Below are 18,162 nucleotides of genomic sequence, written 5' to 3' on the forward strand. Positions count from 1 at the left end.
TGTCTGAATCAGATACGTTTTGACGCGCTTCTCTTTTTTTTCCTCACATGAAAGTAGTTGTGACTTTCGCTTATTGTGCCATGTCCTGGTTTGATGCTTTGGTTCACGGCACAGGGAACGTTTAAGATTTGTTATCAAAACTGTCTACATTACATTTGGTTTACATGGAAGCATGATTACCAGTTTCTGATTGCGTTTCGTGTTTGAGAGGAAATTGCTTTAATAATAGATTACATTTTCTCTAAGGTAAAAAAATCTGTTTGCCAGATGTGGTGTCTTTATACGTCGCTGATAATGAGGTGTGATGATCATTCATTGATTACAGTTTTTTAAAATATGCCCAAAAGGTAGTTAGATCTGCTTTTGCACAGAAATTGAATCAAAGCACCAGCAAGCTTCAAACTTAAAGCTAAAAGATTTTTTGAAAAAGTATACTAATAAAAACAAATGGAGAGAAAATAATCAAAGAAGATTAAGCAAACTGAATGAGTTTTTAAATTCAAATTGAACCGTTTTTTCAAGGAAGTTAATTGAACGTGTTTTAAGGAAACTTTCAAGTAAAGTATAAGAAATTACAAACAAACGAGAGACTGTTTCGGTAGTTTCAGCACAGAAAACCACACAGTGGCAGATCCTTTTTATCGTAACCTGTTCCCCAGATTTGAAGCATTTGTGTAAAATCTGGGTGTGTAAATTTATTCTTACCACTCTGTTCCTCAATCCTGTTTAATTAATCCAAGACACTTTTTAGGGAGCATTGAATTATAAAAATTCTGCAATTACATCACAGTTGGATCAAAATGCAACTGTTGCTCTTCATGAGTTCATGTAAGTTGCAATACTAATTAAATCCTGTCACAGTTTTTATAATATTGTTAAATAGCGCTTTGTTTCTCAATATCATCACATGAAATGGTGATTTCCAGACAGCTCCTCGTTTTTAAGGAGTACTTATCACAGGCCTTGATAAAGATTTCTGCTCAACTAAGTCCTTTGAGTTGGATACAATGAGGACCTTGCCTTGAGTTCAGCAAACTCCCCTTTTTTTCTCCCAGTTTCCTGGGAAGTTTAGGTTTCCTTTTTTTGGAAAAGGGTGGAGAAAGTTGAGAGTCAAAGACAGGGCAAGGGGAGGAGGGAAGGGTGTATGACAGGAAGGCAGAGGAGGTGTGTAGATGGAAACCATAAAGATAAAAGTCCGTTTTTATAAGCTCTTTTAAAATGAATCATTGATTCAGAGTTCTCGGCACGAGGAATCTTCTTGAAAGTTTCGTCTACTCAGAAATGTACTAAACTAATATAACAAAGTTGAACTGTATCGGGATTCTGGTATCTTTTGCACTTTCGGTATTCACATTTCTTTTTAACACAAGCTGTATAAATAAGAAAGTATTGCAACAAGCAACTGAAATGGTGACGATGTGTCGTGTTAGTGTCTGCTGCCCCCAAGTGGCCACAAATATACTACACCAGGGATGTCCAAACTTTTTTCACTGAGGGCTGCATACAGAAAACTATATGAAGGTCTGGGCCATTGCCTCATAAGTTAAGTAAAAGTTAGCAAAATCAATCAAATGTAGGTCAATTCTCCTCGATACTATCCTACACCACAGCTTCAGCCTCAGATTGCTTATAATAAGGGGAAATAGGAAGAGTATATTTCAAGCTTAATATGTAAATAAGTTATTGGGCTCAACTAAGATTGACTAAATTTATATATTAAAAAAAAACAACAGACATGAATACTGTGTTATATATTTTTACCTTGAGTACAACATAAGACAAGCACAAGTTTCAGGTGTGGGTCATGCTCCACTATACTTTTAAAGGAACTGAGGGCCATTCTTAAATGATGTTATTGATGATGCTTTCAGGGAACATGAGTAATACTGTGTGTTTTCATTCATAATTGATGGAGTCAAACATGCATATTACCCAAATATGTGAATAGATCTCAAGTGTACGTGATCAGATTTAACATACTGGTTTGTTAAAACTGCTCCATCAATATACAAACTATACTGCACAATGTGAACACACAGATATGAAACTACAAACCACAACGAGAACCAGCGGTTTAATCACCCAAACAGGAAATATCGTGCCTATATAGAGTGAGACAGTATGTGGACTCCCAACAACACGTTAGACTCAAACGTCAGAATAAAAGCAGCAGCTGTGTTAACATCTGTTGTACTGTAGAGGGCAGTGTTGCACCACAAAAGGAGACAGGGATGCAAGAACACAGCATAAATAAGATGTGTTTTCCCTAAATAAACGTCGGTTTAATTCATGATCATATAATTTATATAGAGAGCACGTGGTATATTTATTATAACAAGGGTTGAAAGCTAAAAGCTGTTCCCAGATGTCATTTTATTGATTACATTTTAACAGGTTAATATTGCCATATAACAACCATTTTACTTGCTTTATAATGAAACACTTGTGTGATGTTTTACCTTTGGGTCCCCAGGTACATGTATCATAAACCGTGTCACCTAAATATGCTGTAGCAAAATAGCAACTAGGTAAAGATAAAATGAGTAGTGAAGAAAATCACAATGGTTCGTATCTGATTAACTAATACTCTGCAGCCAGTAGTTTGAAATCGCCACATACTTCAGGAAGTGAAATACGACTGAATGGTTTACAAATGTCAGGTGGCAGTTCTCATCGTGTTTTCACTAGACCGACGGACCGGAAACTGTATTCTATTTCTTGACTCTTTTGAGCACACTTCGCAGAAAGAGGAAGTTTTGTGCCTCCAGCTGCGAGGGTTTCACATACTGCGAGCGCACCGTGACGAGAACACCTCCGAGCCCAGATGGACGTCTACGAGGAGGCTGTGGGCTATCTCAAGTCACAGCGTGTGCCAGGTGAGTGAAGAAGATATGTTTTATAAGAATAAAATCGTTTATAATGCATCATACATTCTGTTTTTAACAACAAAACTGATAACTATCTGAAAAGTAGTCATTATTTGTTGAGAATGCATGCACCATCTCTAAAGAAGCATTGTTTTTTTTTTTTAAGGAACAACTGTAGATATAGAAGTGGGGAAGCAGATATGGGAACCTAACTACATATTCCTCCCATATACTACCACATGTTTGTGTTTGATTGTCAACTATAGTGCAAACTGAGACTGAGGTCATGGAGGAGGATGTGTTCCAGGAGGAAGCAGAGTCCTGTCTGCTCTCTCCTCTTCATTCTGAGAGCATAGACTTCCCCGACACCCCGGTAAGCATGCAGATTCAAAAACGTTTTTATTATTTTTCCATGCGATCATTTTTTACCATTTTTAGAAATTGCACATGTCTGAATATAGCTTGTATTTATTGTACCAGTTGTTAGGGAAGTGGAAAACATGAAGTCTAAGTGGAAGAGGACCTAAGGTACATTTCACTCTTTATTTGAGTGAATATAATACATAATGTTAAGTCAGGTTTGCCCCACTTCCAACTGACTTCTTTAGGTGTTTTTAAAAAGACAGGGAAGTAAATACAAAAATCAATAAATGTTTTGTTGACTTTACCCTCGTTTTCTTCCAAATGTACGTAGAAAAGTATAGAAGAAGTAGTTTTATTACACCAAACATATTTCATGCTTTGTGACATAAGTGATCTGATAACGCTTTATTTGATTTACTTCAAAAAAAATGATGACTATGTCTAATGCTTTGTTGTGTTTCCATTTCAACCAATGCACCGTTTGTAACTCGAATGAATACGATGTGTTGGATGTCTGTGATTCCAGAAGTTCTCCAGCCCCGAGGAAATGCTAGAGAGGAGGCTCGTGGTCCTGAAACGCATCCTGGAGAGTGAGGAGGTTTATCTCAGAGAGCTGGAGGCCCTGCTGATGGTAACAAACACACAAACACATTCAAATAGCTGTTGTTTGTTTTCTACTGTATCTGAGCTGCTGTAGCGTGCATGCGGTTAGCAAACTGTCATACAGCATTATGAGTCCTCATTGTTCAGCTTCCTTGTTCAACCACACTTTGTTCTCCATCAGAGACGAGGTTCCCCTTTCCCTCCTCTTAAAAAATTGATACCACTCTCATGTATAAAGTTAATCTGAAGCTACGGCTAGCAGGTGGCAATCTTAAATAAGACTGCTACCTGTAGCTTCATTTATTTATTTTTGGAACATGTATTTATTGATTTTCAGATGTTTGTAGAAAGCGACAATCCACAATGGTACATTATAGCAAAAGGTTAAACATCAACATTAATAATGTAAATCCCCCCTCCCCCTCCCTAAGCGAAAATAAACAGAACTAACAAAGGAAGATAGATAAAAAAAAATTAATTAAATAATCATAATAATTTCAATAAAATAAACGTACACATACAGGCTTATAACATTACATAAAAGACATACAATAGGTGCTGGACACAATATGGTTGTATGTAGACATCAAAGTTATTATACATTCAGTATTCACTATGGATATACCACTCTCAAGTCTCCAAAACTTCCCCAAGATCACAATTCTCCAGGAATGTAAGAAAGGGAGTCCAAACCTCATAGAATTTGGCTGATTTCTTTTTCACTGTGTATGTTCATTTTTCAAGGACAAGGCATGCAGACAACTCTTTCAGCCAGCGGCCAACAGAAGGGCTCTTTACATCCTTCCAACAGAGAGAGATCAAACGTCTTGCTTGTAATAGACATACATCTGTCATTTTCCTCTCTTTGCTGTTTAACAAACAGTCCTCTGGGTACAGATTCAGAATACAAAGTTTAGGGCAGTTGGGGATTGGATTTAAGGTCATTTTAGAAATCATTCTTATGATTTCATTCCAGAACTTTTGTATCTCAGGACACTGCAGTGAAATAAAGTGCCTTTTTCTAAATTGCATTTGACACAGATATCGGGAATATTTGGATTCATCTTATTCAGTCTAACTGGAGTAATGTAAACCCTCATAATCCAGTTGTACCCACAACATAAACCAGCCCTCCGGATATAATCGGTATAAGGCGATACACGAACAATAAAGTGTGCACGTGTATCTGGCTGTTGTGTGGGTATAAGACCACGTTAGTTTACGGTGGCTCAGCAGAGGTGATACAGTTAAGGCTGCGACCCGGTGATCACCGGCACCGCTGCAAATCAAAGTTCAGTTCAGGTCGAGTCTCCACATCCTCTGCTGTCGTCACCGAGACTGTTCATCACACACAAGGTGACCAGCTATGTGTCCAGCTTCTTTATAAACGAGTCCACGCTTGAAGGGTCAGCGAACCGGTGGGGTTTACCCTCGTGAAACACTCTGAATTTGGCGGGGTAGATAAATCCGTAATCGATCTTCAGAGCTCTCAGGCGTTGTTTAACATCATCGAAGAGCCTCCTTTTCTTGTGAAGATCTGTAGACAGGTCTTGAAAAAGCATGACATGGTGGTCTTCGTACATGATCCTGCCCTTGTTCCTGGCGGCCTGCATGACTCGCGGAGCGGAGGAGCGCGCTGCGCCCGGTAGCCTGTGAGCCCTTTCAATAATCAGCGGAGTCGGAAAAGTGCCCGGGCCCAGGGCTTCAGGTAGCCACTTTTCCAGAAAAGCAACTGGGTTGCCCTTTTCAACTTTCTCCGGGAGATTCACCAGCCTGAGATTTGAGCGGCGGTTCCTATTTTCCAGGTCGTCCATTTTGTAGGTGAGTTCAGACACCTGTGTCTCCAGCGCGGCTATTTCAGTATTATGGACAGCGATATCGTCTTCTACCTCACCAATCCGATCTTCTGCCGGTCCCAGTCTCCCTGAGAAGTCTTTGATATCCGATTTGATCCCGTTTATTGCAGTCATAACCCCGTCAAATGTGGTGCCGAAGTCGTCCTTCAGAGCTGCGATCGCTTCCAGAATGTCCGCCGCCTCCAGAGTTTGGGTAGCTAGCTTGTTAGCATCATCCTCTGTTTCTTCAGGTCGGTCGGTCGGCCTTGTTCTGAGACTTTTTCTGGTGGCCCGAGGCTGTTTTAGGTTGTCTGGTCGACATATCACGGTCTAAGATACACTTAACTTGGGTTAATAAAGGCGGTTGTTCGCTTTTTACACAGGATACTGTTCAATTTAACCGATCTTGACATAGCCACGCCCCCTGTAGCTTCATATTTACTGAACATGTGAGAGGGACATCAATTATCTCATTTCACTTCTGCAATAGGCAGGACGTGATGATGCAAGAACAGATATTCTTAATTTCTTCTTCTTTTCTGCAACTGAAAGCGTCTGCCTGTGTCTGCATTCTTACACAACATGAGTCAAGCAACCCAAAAAATGTGCTCAGATGTGTGGCTGTGTATTTTTAACGTGTGATTGCTGTTATTTAGCAGTGCTGAAGTTGAGAGGCTGCTAAAACGCATTGAAATGAAGCTTTGGGGGCTGGTGGAAATGTGACCTGTGCTCTTGATTCAGTGTGTTCACACTTTTAGCTTGTTTTATTTTCTGTATACCATCTTGTCCTCTGACCTCCATTGTCTGTGCTTTCGCCTCCCTGCTTGTACGCCTCAGTTATTTGACTTCTTTTATTTCCCTGCAGCCCATGAAGGCCCTGCGCGCCTCAGCCGGGACTTCCCAGCCGGTTCTGTCCAGTCAACAGGTCCAGACTGTGTTCTACCAGGTGCCTGAGATCAGAGACATGCACCAAAGCTTCTTCTCCAGCCTGAAGGACCGTCTGAGCGCACACTGTCACATTAAGCCCGGCCCCGGCGAGGACGGACAGATGAGCTACACAGGCTTTGAGCTGGTGGTTGGGGACGTGTTTCTGAAAATGGTGAGTCGTCCATTGTGTCATGAATATACAGTACTAAGTTACCTAAAAAAGAAAAGGCCACTACTTGTTTCCTTTGTTGGTTAGGTTGGTTAGGTTAAGCCATGAGTAGTGAGGTAGTGAGATTGGTTAGGAGTAGGGTAAGAATTTAATTAGAGTGAAGGTTAGGGTTAGTTCTTAACTTGTCAACAAAACTTAGCATCACCCTCAAAATTTCTCCCCCTTACACCCCGAAATATGAGAAAAATGATCAAAATAGCAAAATTCTGACTGGAATGGTTCCCTTAATACTGGCAAAAAGTTGTGCGAAAAGCTCAAGTTGTTGCTACCTTGCTAGCTAGGTGCAAAGAGCGATCGTCACCAGTCATCCACCTGCTATTCTGCCTCTGCAGGTCAACCATCTCGGTCTGTACGGTGGGTTCATTGGAAACTACGAGGAAGCAGTTGAAGTAGTTCGCAAGTGCACACAGTCGAACCCTTGCTTCCGCACCCTGGCCCAGGTACCACAAACATCCAGAGGAGCGCCTACTGTGACATGTTGTCTACAAACGTATCCTAACCATTGTCACCTGTCTTTTTTCTCTCCAGAGCATGATGTCTAACATCGGCTCGGATAAAACTCGTACCAAATACACATTTGAAGGTACAGACCCTAAATGTGTGCTCTCTGTTTTATTTTTTATCTTGTTGGTTGATGCTGTGTCTGACTTCTGTTTTTGTTATTTCAGCTCTGCTATACAAGCCTTTGGACAGAGTCACCAAGACCACACTTGTGCTGCTTGTGAGATATTCATTAATTCCCAAACCTCCACCTAGCTTCTGCTGTTCTGATTTTGCTCATCTATCCACAAACTCCAATACCAGGAAGTAGCCTTAGCCTTCTTTTCCCCTCACTTAGCATTTTCTGACTCGGCAACCTCTCTGTGATCTTGTAGGACCTCCTGAAGACGACACCAGAAACGCACCAAGACTACGCACTGTTACAGGAAGCTCTCAGATTATCCCACAGCTTCCTATCTGGTGTTAACGAGAGTTCACAGAGCAAGCGAGGGGTCATGCTCAGTCACAGCGTGGTACGGCACACACCGAGCAAAATCTGTCTATGGTGGTTACAAGAAAGTTGTTGATACTTTACCCCAGAACGTGATGTGTTTGTGTCACTCCAGAGACGTAAGCTGATGCGTGACGGCTTTGTGGTGGACGCGAGCGAGGGGGAACGCCACATGCGTCATCTCTTCCTTTACACCGACCTCCTGCTGTGTACCAGATTCAAACTTGCAACCAAAGGGTGAGCGCTGCAAGAGAAACCCCTCGAGGCTTCTGAGGAAATGTGGTGTGCATTCAAAGAGAGCAGCCGTTTGTAACACTGCATGTAATCTTCCAGGAAGCAGGACCAGTACAGGTTCTGCTGGTATCTGCCCCTCGCTGGGCTCAAACTTCGCTGGATCGCGGATCAACAGCATTCACCAGACGCACAGCTTCGCCTACACACCATAAGAACAAAGATGCACCTCCTACGTCAGCAGCTACTGCAACACGCAGTATGTTTTGACACAGAGAGAAGAGTATGTGCAGTGTTTTTTAACAGCCAGTTAAATGTATGTAATGTGTTTGTATAAAGCAGGGGTCAAAGGGTATGACTTTAGCATCTCGTACCAGAAAGAAACTGGAGCAACTGGAGCTGATGCTGCTCACACACTCCCCTGTTTACACACTGGAGCTGCACAGCCCCAGCTGCAAGGTACACACACACACACATTCAGATCAGATTGCCGTTTTGAATAATCATTCAAACTAACATTTAAAAAATCCTTTGTACCTCACTACAGAGTCATACTCTCCTCTTCTCATCGCTGCATGAGCTCGAAGATTGGAGGGAAGCCATTCACAAACTCACTATAGACAGTAAGTCCAGCTTTTTTCACATGGATTGATGGGTTCTTAATACACACACATGATCACAATGATGCTCAGAAACATAAGTCTGCATAGAAGTCTACCTGCAAAGAGCATTAGAAATAAAAGCGTCATATAAGTAGGGAAAATAGCCTCAGTGTTGTCACAGCTAGTGTGAAAATAAGCTGTATTTGGGTAAATGGGTTAAAGAATACTGTATAACATAGAAAATATGCTTGTGTTTTATCATCCTTGCAATGACGATTAAAGGTGATTCACAATGATGGTAAAAATACAGATTTGTTTTTGCTATCATTTCCTTTTTACTGAAAAGAATAGCTTTTATAAACCAGTTCAAACACATTCTGTCATTGCATTAAATTACATAAGAATGTGAAGAATGAAAATGAAAGCCAAATAATTCACATTTTAAGTATTTCAGCCTTTAAATTGTCCAATTAAAAAAAAGCCTCTTTAGCATTATTAGCTCCGTTAGCTTCTGTGTGTTCCGTCAGCCGACCGGCGCCTTTATTTGCTGTGTGTTTCTCAGACATAGAGACCGTCCCCCCCGACCTGCTCACCCTCACCAATGCTTGTGTGAAACTGAGAATGACGCAGCAGCCGCGACTTCACAGCACCAACGAGGGTAGGTCCACCGTCTCTGTATTCCACCCCCCCCCCCTCTGTCCTTGTCCCCTCAGCACAGACTCACATCCTGTATCTGAAACTCAATACACCGACTCTCTGAGCTCTACGCTTTTGATCTTTTACTGCTGGTTTTTAAACCTTTTCAACACTTTCTGTGTGTCTCTCTCGTCTTGCTCAGTTTCCCTCGTTCGGGGCGATTAAATCCAAAGAGCCTCTGGTTATTTATGTCTTTGTCTCTCTCTCAGCAGTAGAGGACGAGTTGTCTCTGTGTGGGACTCTGAGTGTGGCCGTGCACTCCGCCTGTGGCCTGCAGCAACCGGCCTGTATGTGACTTTGAATTACAATAAAATCACCATGATAAATGTATAAATGTGCCTCCGGTTGAAGGGATAATGTCACTAGGTGAATCAGAGGTCACTTACTGGTTCTCTTTTTCTTTTAGCTGTATATGTGTGTGTGGAAGTGGATGGCTATGACTTCTATGATAAACAAACTAAGACACACTCATCAGTGCACAGCTTCAACCCACTTTGGGACCAGGTCAGTTGTTTGTTATTCAAAATACAATGTATATTAGGCTTTCACATGAAAAAAAGGAGTTAAACCTGATACGAAATGCAGATGATTTCTCCGCCAGACCATAGTGGAATTAGACTTCTTCATGTCTAGACAGCATCTGACATGAGGAGGATTTAAAAGTGGCAGTACAGTCAGACCGCGCCACGCTTTGAACATGATCATTGGCAGTAAAATTTACACCAAATCCAACTGGTAGCCAGGATCAAAAGGCTTTAAAATAGGACATGAAGGCTCCTGTTGGACCCCACGGTTATTGTCACCACGTTGTTTCTGTCCAAACAGGAGCTGGCGTTCCAGGTGGACGCGGCTCAGGAGCTGAGGCTGCTCTGTGTGAGTCAGTCTGACGAATATAATGATGCTGTCCTGGGAAAAACTTGTGTAAAGGTATGAAGAAACACTGGGCTTTGGCTTTTTAATAATGAAAAATATCCTCTTGAAACCAGGCCTTTAACATACAGCTCAAAGGTGCCAAACAAGCAATGTTAAAGGGTTCATGTGCGTTGAAAAGGCCAAAGAGAATTAACACCAGACAGTTTCCGTGAAGGTTTTTCAGGACGTTTTTTTGTGTCTTTCAGTTCATTGTTTTGGTTTTACTGCCAAAATCTTTACTGTTCTGGTAGACTCTCACTACTCTCATCAGGGTTTCCAACATTTATCAGCAACAAAACACTCAGATAAACTGACCTCTCAGCGCCAAATGTAAAAGGTAAAGGTGGTACTAGCTAGGTAATTCTTTAGAGCACTTATTAGACCAAGATATTTCCCTTAAAGGTGTTGGAGACCAAAACAGAGAGTGAATATTGGTGTTGTGTTCAGCAAAATCTAGACTCTGAATGGTGCTCCATATCTCCAGCGAGTATTTATCGGCGATGGTTGTCAAATCCAATTGTTATTGCATACTATATGTCCATGTTTTGGTTGAAGCTTGTCGTTAATTGAAAAATCAATTCAAGATATAACAAAACCATTTGTTTCCTTCATTTTTGCTCAGTTGGATTCTAAAACCCTGAAAAAGCGATGGAGGAGACAGACACTAAACCTTGGCCAGGTGGAGGTGACCATCTCCCTGAAGTTCTCTCCCCACCCTCTTGAACCACCCAGCGCTTCACCCCCTCTAAGTCCCGTTTTCTGCGTCCCCATTGAAGTTATTGCTCAGTGAGTCTTTGAAATACAAATTGAGTTGTTGCTAAACCCGTCTGGGCTAATGTGTTTTTCTCAACGGCTCCAAAGCTTCACTTCAGTCTAGAGTTTAATTTCCCCTTAGCTGCTTTTAAGATGAGTGGTTTGTTGACTGGTAGAGCGGGCTGAAGAGAAGCTGAAGTGTGGCAAGAGTGGAATCAAAAATGAAGCGATGCGTTCATATGAAATATCTGAAGTGGGATTTTCTTCCTTTTACTTTCAATTGTTTGGCAGACAGGAAGGAGTGCTCGTCCCACATGTGGTGCGCTGCTGCGTGGAGGAGGTGGAGAGGAGAGGCCTGGCTGAGGTGGGAATCTACAGGATTTCAGGAGCCTCCAATGACATCAGCACGCTAAAGGCTGCCTTCAACAGCGGTAAGAAACATTCAAGTGTCAGTTTGTGCTGTTATCTCTCATTCAGACAGTCCTTCTGTTTTTGTAAACCTGGTCCTGGTTCACTGTGTAACAGACCTCAGCTTCCTGCAGATTTGAAGACCATGCTAGCAGCTGTGAGAGTCTACCTGTTCACATCAGCATGCTAACATGCTAACAGTCGGTTTATTGTTTCCTATGTGACTTTAGCAAGTACATGCTAACATTTATCTAGTTCTTAGAAGTTCATCGATGCTGGTTTGAATGTCTTAAGTTTGGTTAGTTTTCTGTCTCAAACCAAAGTATGGAGCAAACAGAAGTGATGAGTTAGCGTTGGCATCAGATGGAGGATCAGTGGATCATTTGGACAGTTCTCCCTCTGGGGACCATGCAGCGAACTTCACTGCAATCCATTCAATAGATATTGGGATATCTCCAGTCTTAACCAACCATGTCAACCTTCAATTGGCACCACAGGATAAGTCAGGGGATTACTCAAATTTGTTCAAGGATCAACCTCTGGGGACCATGAGCATCTTTACCGTTTATACAGCAGTCTATATCAAATGACAATCGTGGACATTTTAAAATAACTCATGTTTGTTACTGTTCAAATCTCCCCTGTAAAAAAAACATCTCACTCTGACCCATGTTGTGTTCTACCAGCTGCTGTTTCTTAGCACTATGAATAGGCATTTTCTCTTGAGGTCACAAAAAAGGAAGTGTGTGCCCAGAGAAGTTGCCGTTATATTGATAACGATCATCATGTGTCCGGCCTGCTCAGATCTGCGTGAAGCTGTAACCAAACTGAGGAGGGCAGAAGTGAACGTCGCCTCTGGTGTCCTCAAACTGTACTTCAGAGAGCTGCCGGAGCCCCTCATACCCACTGACATGTTTCAGAGCCTCACCAGGTCGCTGGGTAGGAAACCTGACAGAAACATGTCCCTATTTCTTGATTAAGTTCGAGGCGATTTCGTACTTCAGGAGGCCCCTTAAGGCCTGATTCTACAGTGGATGTCATAAACAGTGTGTTCTTAAGTGTTTATTTCCATATAGACAATTACACAAAGCTTTACACTCTAATTCCTGCCAATCACCTGAAATGTAATCCCTCAAAACATTGATTTTTATAACATATATACATTTTATAAAGTGACTTTAAGCCCTTTGTTATTTAAACCAAGTAAACTAAACTTTAAAGTGCCCTAAACTTCACAAACATGCATTCTTTCTGTCCTTTAGAAATCCAGGACGTAGACTCCCGGATGGTGTCCATGTTGTCCCTGCTGCAGTCCTGTCCCGCCCCCAACCGCAACACCTTCCTGTACCTCCTGCACCACCTCCAGAGGTCTGACAACAATCACACAGCATAAAAAAAAATCCAGACTTGAATATTTGTATTAATTTGTTTATGATTTCTCTCCAGAGTTTCTCAAAAGCAAGACACCAACAAGATGACTCTGACGAACCTGGCTACAATATTCGGTCCCAGCCTCTTACGCCCTCCTGTGGCTGGACTGGAGTACAACGGCTCCTCCATGGATATCTCTCTGGAGCTGGTGCTGCAGGTGGGAATGTAGCCATGAAAATGAGTGCTGAATAGAGGAGACGATTGGTGTTGGGTCTAAACACAGTTTTCTAGCAACATAAGGGCTGTGCTGTCTAAACAGTTGCATTTTCGGATGACATTTCTATCAAGTATTGATTAAAACAACAGTTTAATTCAAAACAAATCATTAATCGTTGTCTTATGTTTAATTCATCAGTTAATTGTGGTGTTTTTTTTAATTAAATGAAGATTTAAATTCTGTTTTTTTAAAGCTTTTCACAGTATTATATATAATTATAATCAGGAAATACAGAATCCCTTTTTGCTGATGGAAAAGTGGTCAAAATTAAACAAATATTCAAATAAAATAAAGAAATACTGGAGTCACCTAATAAATATAAACCCATTTGTTTTACATTTTTACATTTTTTTTAAACATGGTTACAGTATTTAAAGGTAGGTGAATAATTTACAAAAGAAATGAAACCGTTCAGATAACATATTTATTCTGTTTAATTAGGATTTTGCCTTACAACTATTTTAAATAGTTCAATAATTTGAGCAGAAAAGGTCAAACTAAGATCTCTACGAATAAAGTATTATGGATATTGTATTGAAAAGGTGTGTGTGTGTGTGTGTGTGTGTGTGTGTGTGTGTGTGTGTGTGTGTGTGTGTGTGTGTGTGTGTGTGTGTGTGTGTGTGTGTGTGTGTGTGTGTGTGTGTGTGTGTGTGTGTGTGTGTGTGTGTGTGTGTGTGTGTGTGTGTGTGTGTGTGTGTGTGTGTGTCTCAGGTCCAAGTGGTTTTCAACTACCTGCAGTGCAACAACCTCCCTGAAGCCCAGACCTCTCTGCCACATGACACAGACTCTGAAGATGAGACCACCCACATGTGAGACCACCACCAGTGTCAAATAGTGCGTGTGAAGAAATGTCAGCGAACTCTAACAGAATAGAACTATTTATTGAGGAAAACATGGACTGTGTGTTCTGTATTTTCTGTATTTTGTCAGTGATTTAAACCCGACGTGTAACCTGTTTTATTTTAATTGAATGTTTTTTTTAGTTAGTGCACTATCATTAGTTATCAGATATACTTCTTCTAAATTCTGCATTCATTCTCACAAATCAGTTTCTATAAAGGCTTTTAATCGCTGTTTTAGGGATTTAAACCAAATTACACTTGAATATACAAAATTAACTTTTCAGTTTTTACTCTTTTTGTACTTTTAGTCCATGTCAGATCAAGTCTGAAGTAAAAAAAATACCATCATTTTCATTTCAGGCATAGTTATTTAATATAAAAGTTTATTTTAAGTGAATAAATATGATATCTAATTAGCAGAAGACTTGATCAGCAGAGAAAAACTACACAAAATAATTGTTGAAATACCTTTTTTAACTTGAGGATTTTTGAGGATGTTACCCGTAAAATGTAGAATTGGCAAGGATAAAAAAAAAGGTACAAAATAAGGTCATTTTATGTTAAAGAAAAAGTGGTAGAGAGTCACAATATGTGGTCCGTGTTGCTGTAGTGTGATTTTCTTTATACGGCAGATTGACTGGGTGGCACAGCGAGTAACGTGGAGTTAAAATGTGGTGGAGGAAAAGTCAGGGATGCAGATGTTGTAAAAAAAAAAAGGTCAGGGGTCACCTCCCCGAGCCTGAAAACCAATCGGTTACGGTTCAAATCCAACTAGACGGAGTTCACCACGAAGTGCACGCCCCATAAAAGTCACTCACACACACACACACACAAACACACACACACACACACACACACACACTGTGCTGGAAGCCAACACACACATGTTCACGGCCCATGTTCGACCCATCCACACCACAGATGGGGCGTCTCTTTTCAACCGCACCACCTGGGCAGGCCGGGCTTGTGTTACCCCTCAACCTTTTACCCCCCCTCGCTCTTTTGATCACTAATCCTGCAGCCCCCGACTCCAGCTCTCCAGCACTAATAGACTCTGCCTGGACGCCATAACAACATCCAGAACAAACCGAAAGAAAATGGTGGCTCACCCTTGCTGCCCTCGGAGTCATAAATCACCTGTCCCCTCTAACACGCTGGCTGCCAAAATAAAGTTCCGCCTGGCGACTACAAAGACAAAATGAGGTTCAGCCTACAGACTACAAAGCTGGGGAAGGCCTGAGACGTCCCAGACGCTTGTGACCAACGACGGGACCAGACGACCGGTCCACACCTGGGGCTGCTGGGAACATTTTTACAGGAGACGTCAGATTCTGGACCGCACTTTTCCATACGGTCATACAGGCTGACTGTCTCGTCTACAAAGATTATACAGCCATGTTATTTATGTGGAAATTCTTTGAGACATATGGTGGTAGAGTCATTTGTTTACACGTATTTTGGAGATAGACCTAACAGACCAACATTAAACCTACATGTTTCAGGGTTAAGATCAGGTGATTGTTTTGATTCTTTTTTAAAGAAACTGGGATTGTTTTTCAGCTACCTTTCTTGAATCTCCAATTGAATAACAACTTTCCTCAGCTAACAAAAAACATGGGAACTTTTACATGCCATTACAGACACCATCACAGGCCTTCAACAATTATCCTGAATAGAGACACTTTTCAGCATCTATTTTACCTAACATCTTCAATACTTTTGACCTGTGTTTATCACAATCATAAGGGTGGCATGAACCTGTTTTTTTAACCCTGAAAAGCGTCTTTGAGTATCATGAAAAATGCTCTATAGATAAAATGTACACATCATACTGTCCTTCCTCATGTGGAGCTAACCCTATACGTTTTAACTTGAAATTCTCAGTGATATTTTCGCTACAGTTACAGTCTTTTCACAGTTTTCCCACACAAGCAAATGTATTTTTGACATTAGTGAAGAATCCTCTGCGGTTTTAGCTTTTGTCTACTGAAGGGAGACAGAATCAGATGGTCAGATGAGTTTTTCCTCCATGACTTTCGGCAATCATTTGTCCAAAAATGAAGAACCGCACATGTTTGTCCTGCAGCATATACACCGTATGTGTGTGTGTCATGGTGTTGCTGCCCGGAGCTGTGCCATGCTTGATTAGCACTAATCTAGCTGGGAGTCGGGTTGCTGTGTCGGCGGCGTGTCTGTATGGAAGGCATGCAGGCTGCGGATCACAGGGATTGACCCTCTGCCTCTCAGGTTAACAGAAGCCCTGTGTGTGTGTGTATATGTGTGTGTGTGTGCGCGTGTGTGTGTGTGTCATGAAAACGTGTGTGTGACGGTGAAACCTGCTGAACTTGGACTTGAGATCTTGGATGAGAAAGATGGACTTTGAGTGTGTGAGGAAAGAGCTTTGAGAGTGAAGTGAAATTAGAAATGTGTGTGTGGGTAAAAAAAAAAGGAACTGAGGATACAAATACAACTGTGTGTTTGTGAGAGGGCTAGTTGAACTGTGGCTCTGGTTGCAGTGCGGGAAGAGTCACCTCTCATAAAACCTACCCTCAGCAGGTTGTTAACATAATACCACACACTCATAGAAGAAGATTTTCAATATGCCCCCAAACCAGTAGGCCCTGGCTTCCTTGTCCAGCACAGTGTCTTGGAAAGTGTGTATTGCGCTTCCCCTGCAGCAGAACAAGCCTAGCTTAAGTTGTCTGTTAGTGTCTGTGTAAGTGTGTGTGTTTGGGGAGTTTCAGGATCAAACCCTCATGTCGACAGAGGCTGCACTGAGGAGACGACCGCTGACAGGTGCTTCCTGCAGCCACGCAGCAGGTGCTTCATACACACACACACACACACACACACACACACACACACACACACACACACACACACTCCAAGGGCCTCCAAGACATGATTGTGCATGTACTAACACACACACTCTGTCAATCCCTACCCCCCTCATACTCCCTCCGACACTCCAAGTTTGTATATAAGTGCGGATGTGAGCTGTAACGCTGCAGTTTAGCGTAAAGGATGACTGCTCCAGCTAATGTGTCATACAGTTATCATGTTCTTTTATTTGCATATCTTTATCACTTCTATTTAAGTAAATAAAATGTAATTATCTTAATTATTTGAACTTTTAGGAGTTAGGAGAGTGCTGCTGGAAAATATATTTCTTTGTAGGCTAACCCTGAAGTTAACATGACCTTCCCTAGAAAGAAAAGCAACTCAAATATTTGCCTTGGATTTGGGATTTTTGCAGCAAGTTTATGATACTCACATTTACTGATTAGCCAGGCTTCCTTAAAGCAGCTGCCGCTTAGTATAAGTGATTAGCTCTAGCTGAGAGAACCAAAACAATTAGCTCAAAGACGCTAAAATACTTTGTAAAGCTAAAGGGAACACAGGTCATACAAAGTAGTTTATCTTGGAAACTAAATTACATAATCAAAATAATATTCATAAAACTGTTTATTTTTATTTTTATAGTTTCTAGGGACTCCCTTGATTTCTGTTGGCCTCAAGAAGCTGCTGAAAGAAGATGGTGAAGATATTTGGACCTCGTGGGTGTAAACACAGGCAGTCAGTGTACTGCCTGTTCAATCCTAAGCGCTCATCAGTCAGCGAGTCTATTTTTCACTTTGTATTTTCATTCACAGCTTCGACAGCCAATCACTGACACCGCTGCTACCAAAACAACATGGCTCCTCAACAAATGGGAGCCCTTCCATCTGTCTTGATATACCCTCAACACCACCACCACCACCACCTCCACCATTCCCCCTGGGCTATGACGCCATATCTCCCAAATGGCAACAGAAGTCATGTCGACAGGTTGGTCCGATGCTTTTTAGATCCATATCTTGGCTCCGCACGGCCTATCTGAGGATTCCTTTATGGTTAGAAAATGTGTCTGAAGTTAGTTTGGCCTCTTTGTCAGCTGTCCAATTAGGGGCAGTTTTGAGATAGTGTCCCATTTCTCAAATAATGTATAGTGTGCATTTAAGGTAGTGTGTGTGTGTGTGTGTGTGTGTGTGTGTGTGTGTGTGTGTGTGTGTGTGTGTGTATGAACATATTTGACGGACTAAGAAAACACAAGGACAAATCTTAAAAAGACAAACCAATATCCTTAATGAGTTTGGAAATATTACGCAGCTTTTTTAGTACAATTTAATATATGTAATATCATTTCTGTTGTTTGACTTTAATCAAGAAATGAAATATAATGCGATATAAAAAAATGGCAATTTTTCTTCATTTA

The 18,162-nt window shown here is 41.4% G+C and overlaps 1 protein-coding gene across 4 annotated transcripts; it reads left to right on the forward strand.

The window, feature by feature from the left end:
- Positions 1–2,618: 2,618 nt before the first annotated feature.
- Positions 2,619–14,020, forward strand: si:dkey-33c9.6 (active breakpoint cluster region-related protein). Of its 4 annotated transcripts, none has more exons than XM_063900501.1 (22): positions 2,619–2,876; positions 3,134–3,240; positions 3,757–3,861; positions 6,534–6,767; positions 7,157–7,264; positions 7,353–7,407; positions 7,493–7,545; positions 7,700–7,837; positions 7,931–8,052; positions 8,149–8,305; positions 8,386–8,505; positions 8,594–8,669; positions 9,211–9,306; positions 9,554–9,631; positions 9,751–9,848; positions 10,170–10,271; positions 10,879–11,042; positions 11,301–11,440; positions 12,222–12,356; positions 12,680–12,785; positions 12,864–13,005; positions 13,777–14,020. In XM_063900501.1, the coding sequence occupies exons 1-22, from the start codon at positions 2,825–2,827 to the stop codon at positions 13,876–13,878; spliced, it is 2,490 nt and encodes an 829-aa protein (XP_063756571.1). In that variant the 5' UTR covers positions 2,619–2,824; the 3' UTR covers positions 13,879–14,020. The 4 variants fall into 4 exon arrangements, with proteins under 4 accessions (XP_063756571.1, XP_063756572.1, XP_063756573.1 ...); XM_063900502.1 differs by having other exon boundaries at positions 9,557–9,631; XM_063900503.1 differs by having other exon boundaries at positions 8,389–8,505.
- Positions 14,021–18,162: the final 4,142 nt, after the last annotated feature.

Source organism: Eleginops maclovinus, chromosome 14, assembly GCF_036324505.1.
Source record: "Eleginops maclovinus isolate JMC-PN-2008 ecotype Puerto Natales chromosome 14, JC_Emac_rtc_rv5, whole genome shotgun sequence".
Classification (NCBI taxonomy): Eukaryota; Metazoa; Chordata; class Actinopteri; order Perciformes; family Eleginopidae; genus Eleginops; species Eleginops maclovinus.

What these genes read in the sequence shown, in the direction of transcription:
- si:dkey-33c9.6 (XM_063900501.1), top strand. Translation starts at nt 2,825, where the DNA reads ATGGACGTCTACGAGGAGGCTGTGGGCTATCTCAAGTCACAGCGTGTG. An exon ending in AGCTGGAGGCCCTGCTGATG is followed by an intron (nt 3,862 to 6,533) that starts GTAACAAACACA and finishes ATTTCCCTGCAG; the next exon opens with CCCATGAAGGCCCTGCGCGC. An exon ending in TTCAAACTTGCAACCAAAGG is followed by an intron (nt 8,053 to 8,148) that starts GTGAGCGCTGCA and finishes GTAATCTTCCAG; the next exon opens with GAAGCAGGACCAGTACAGGT.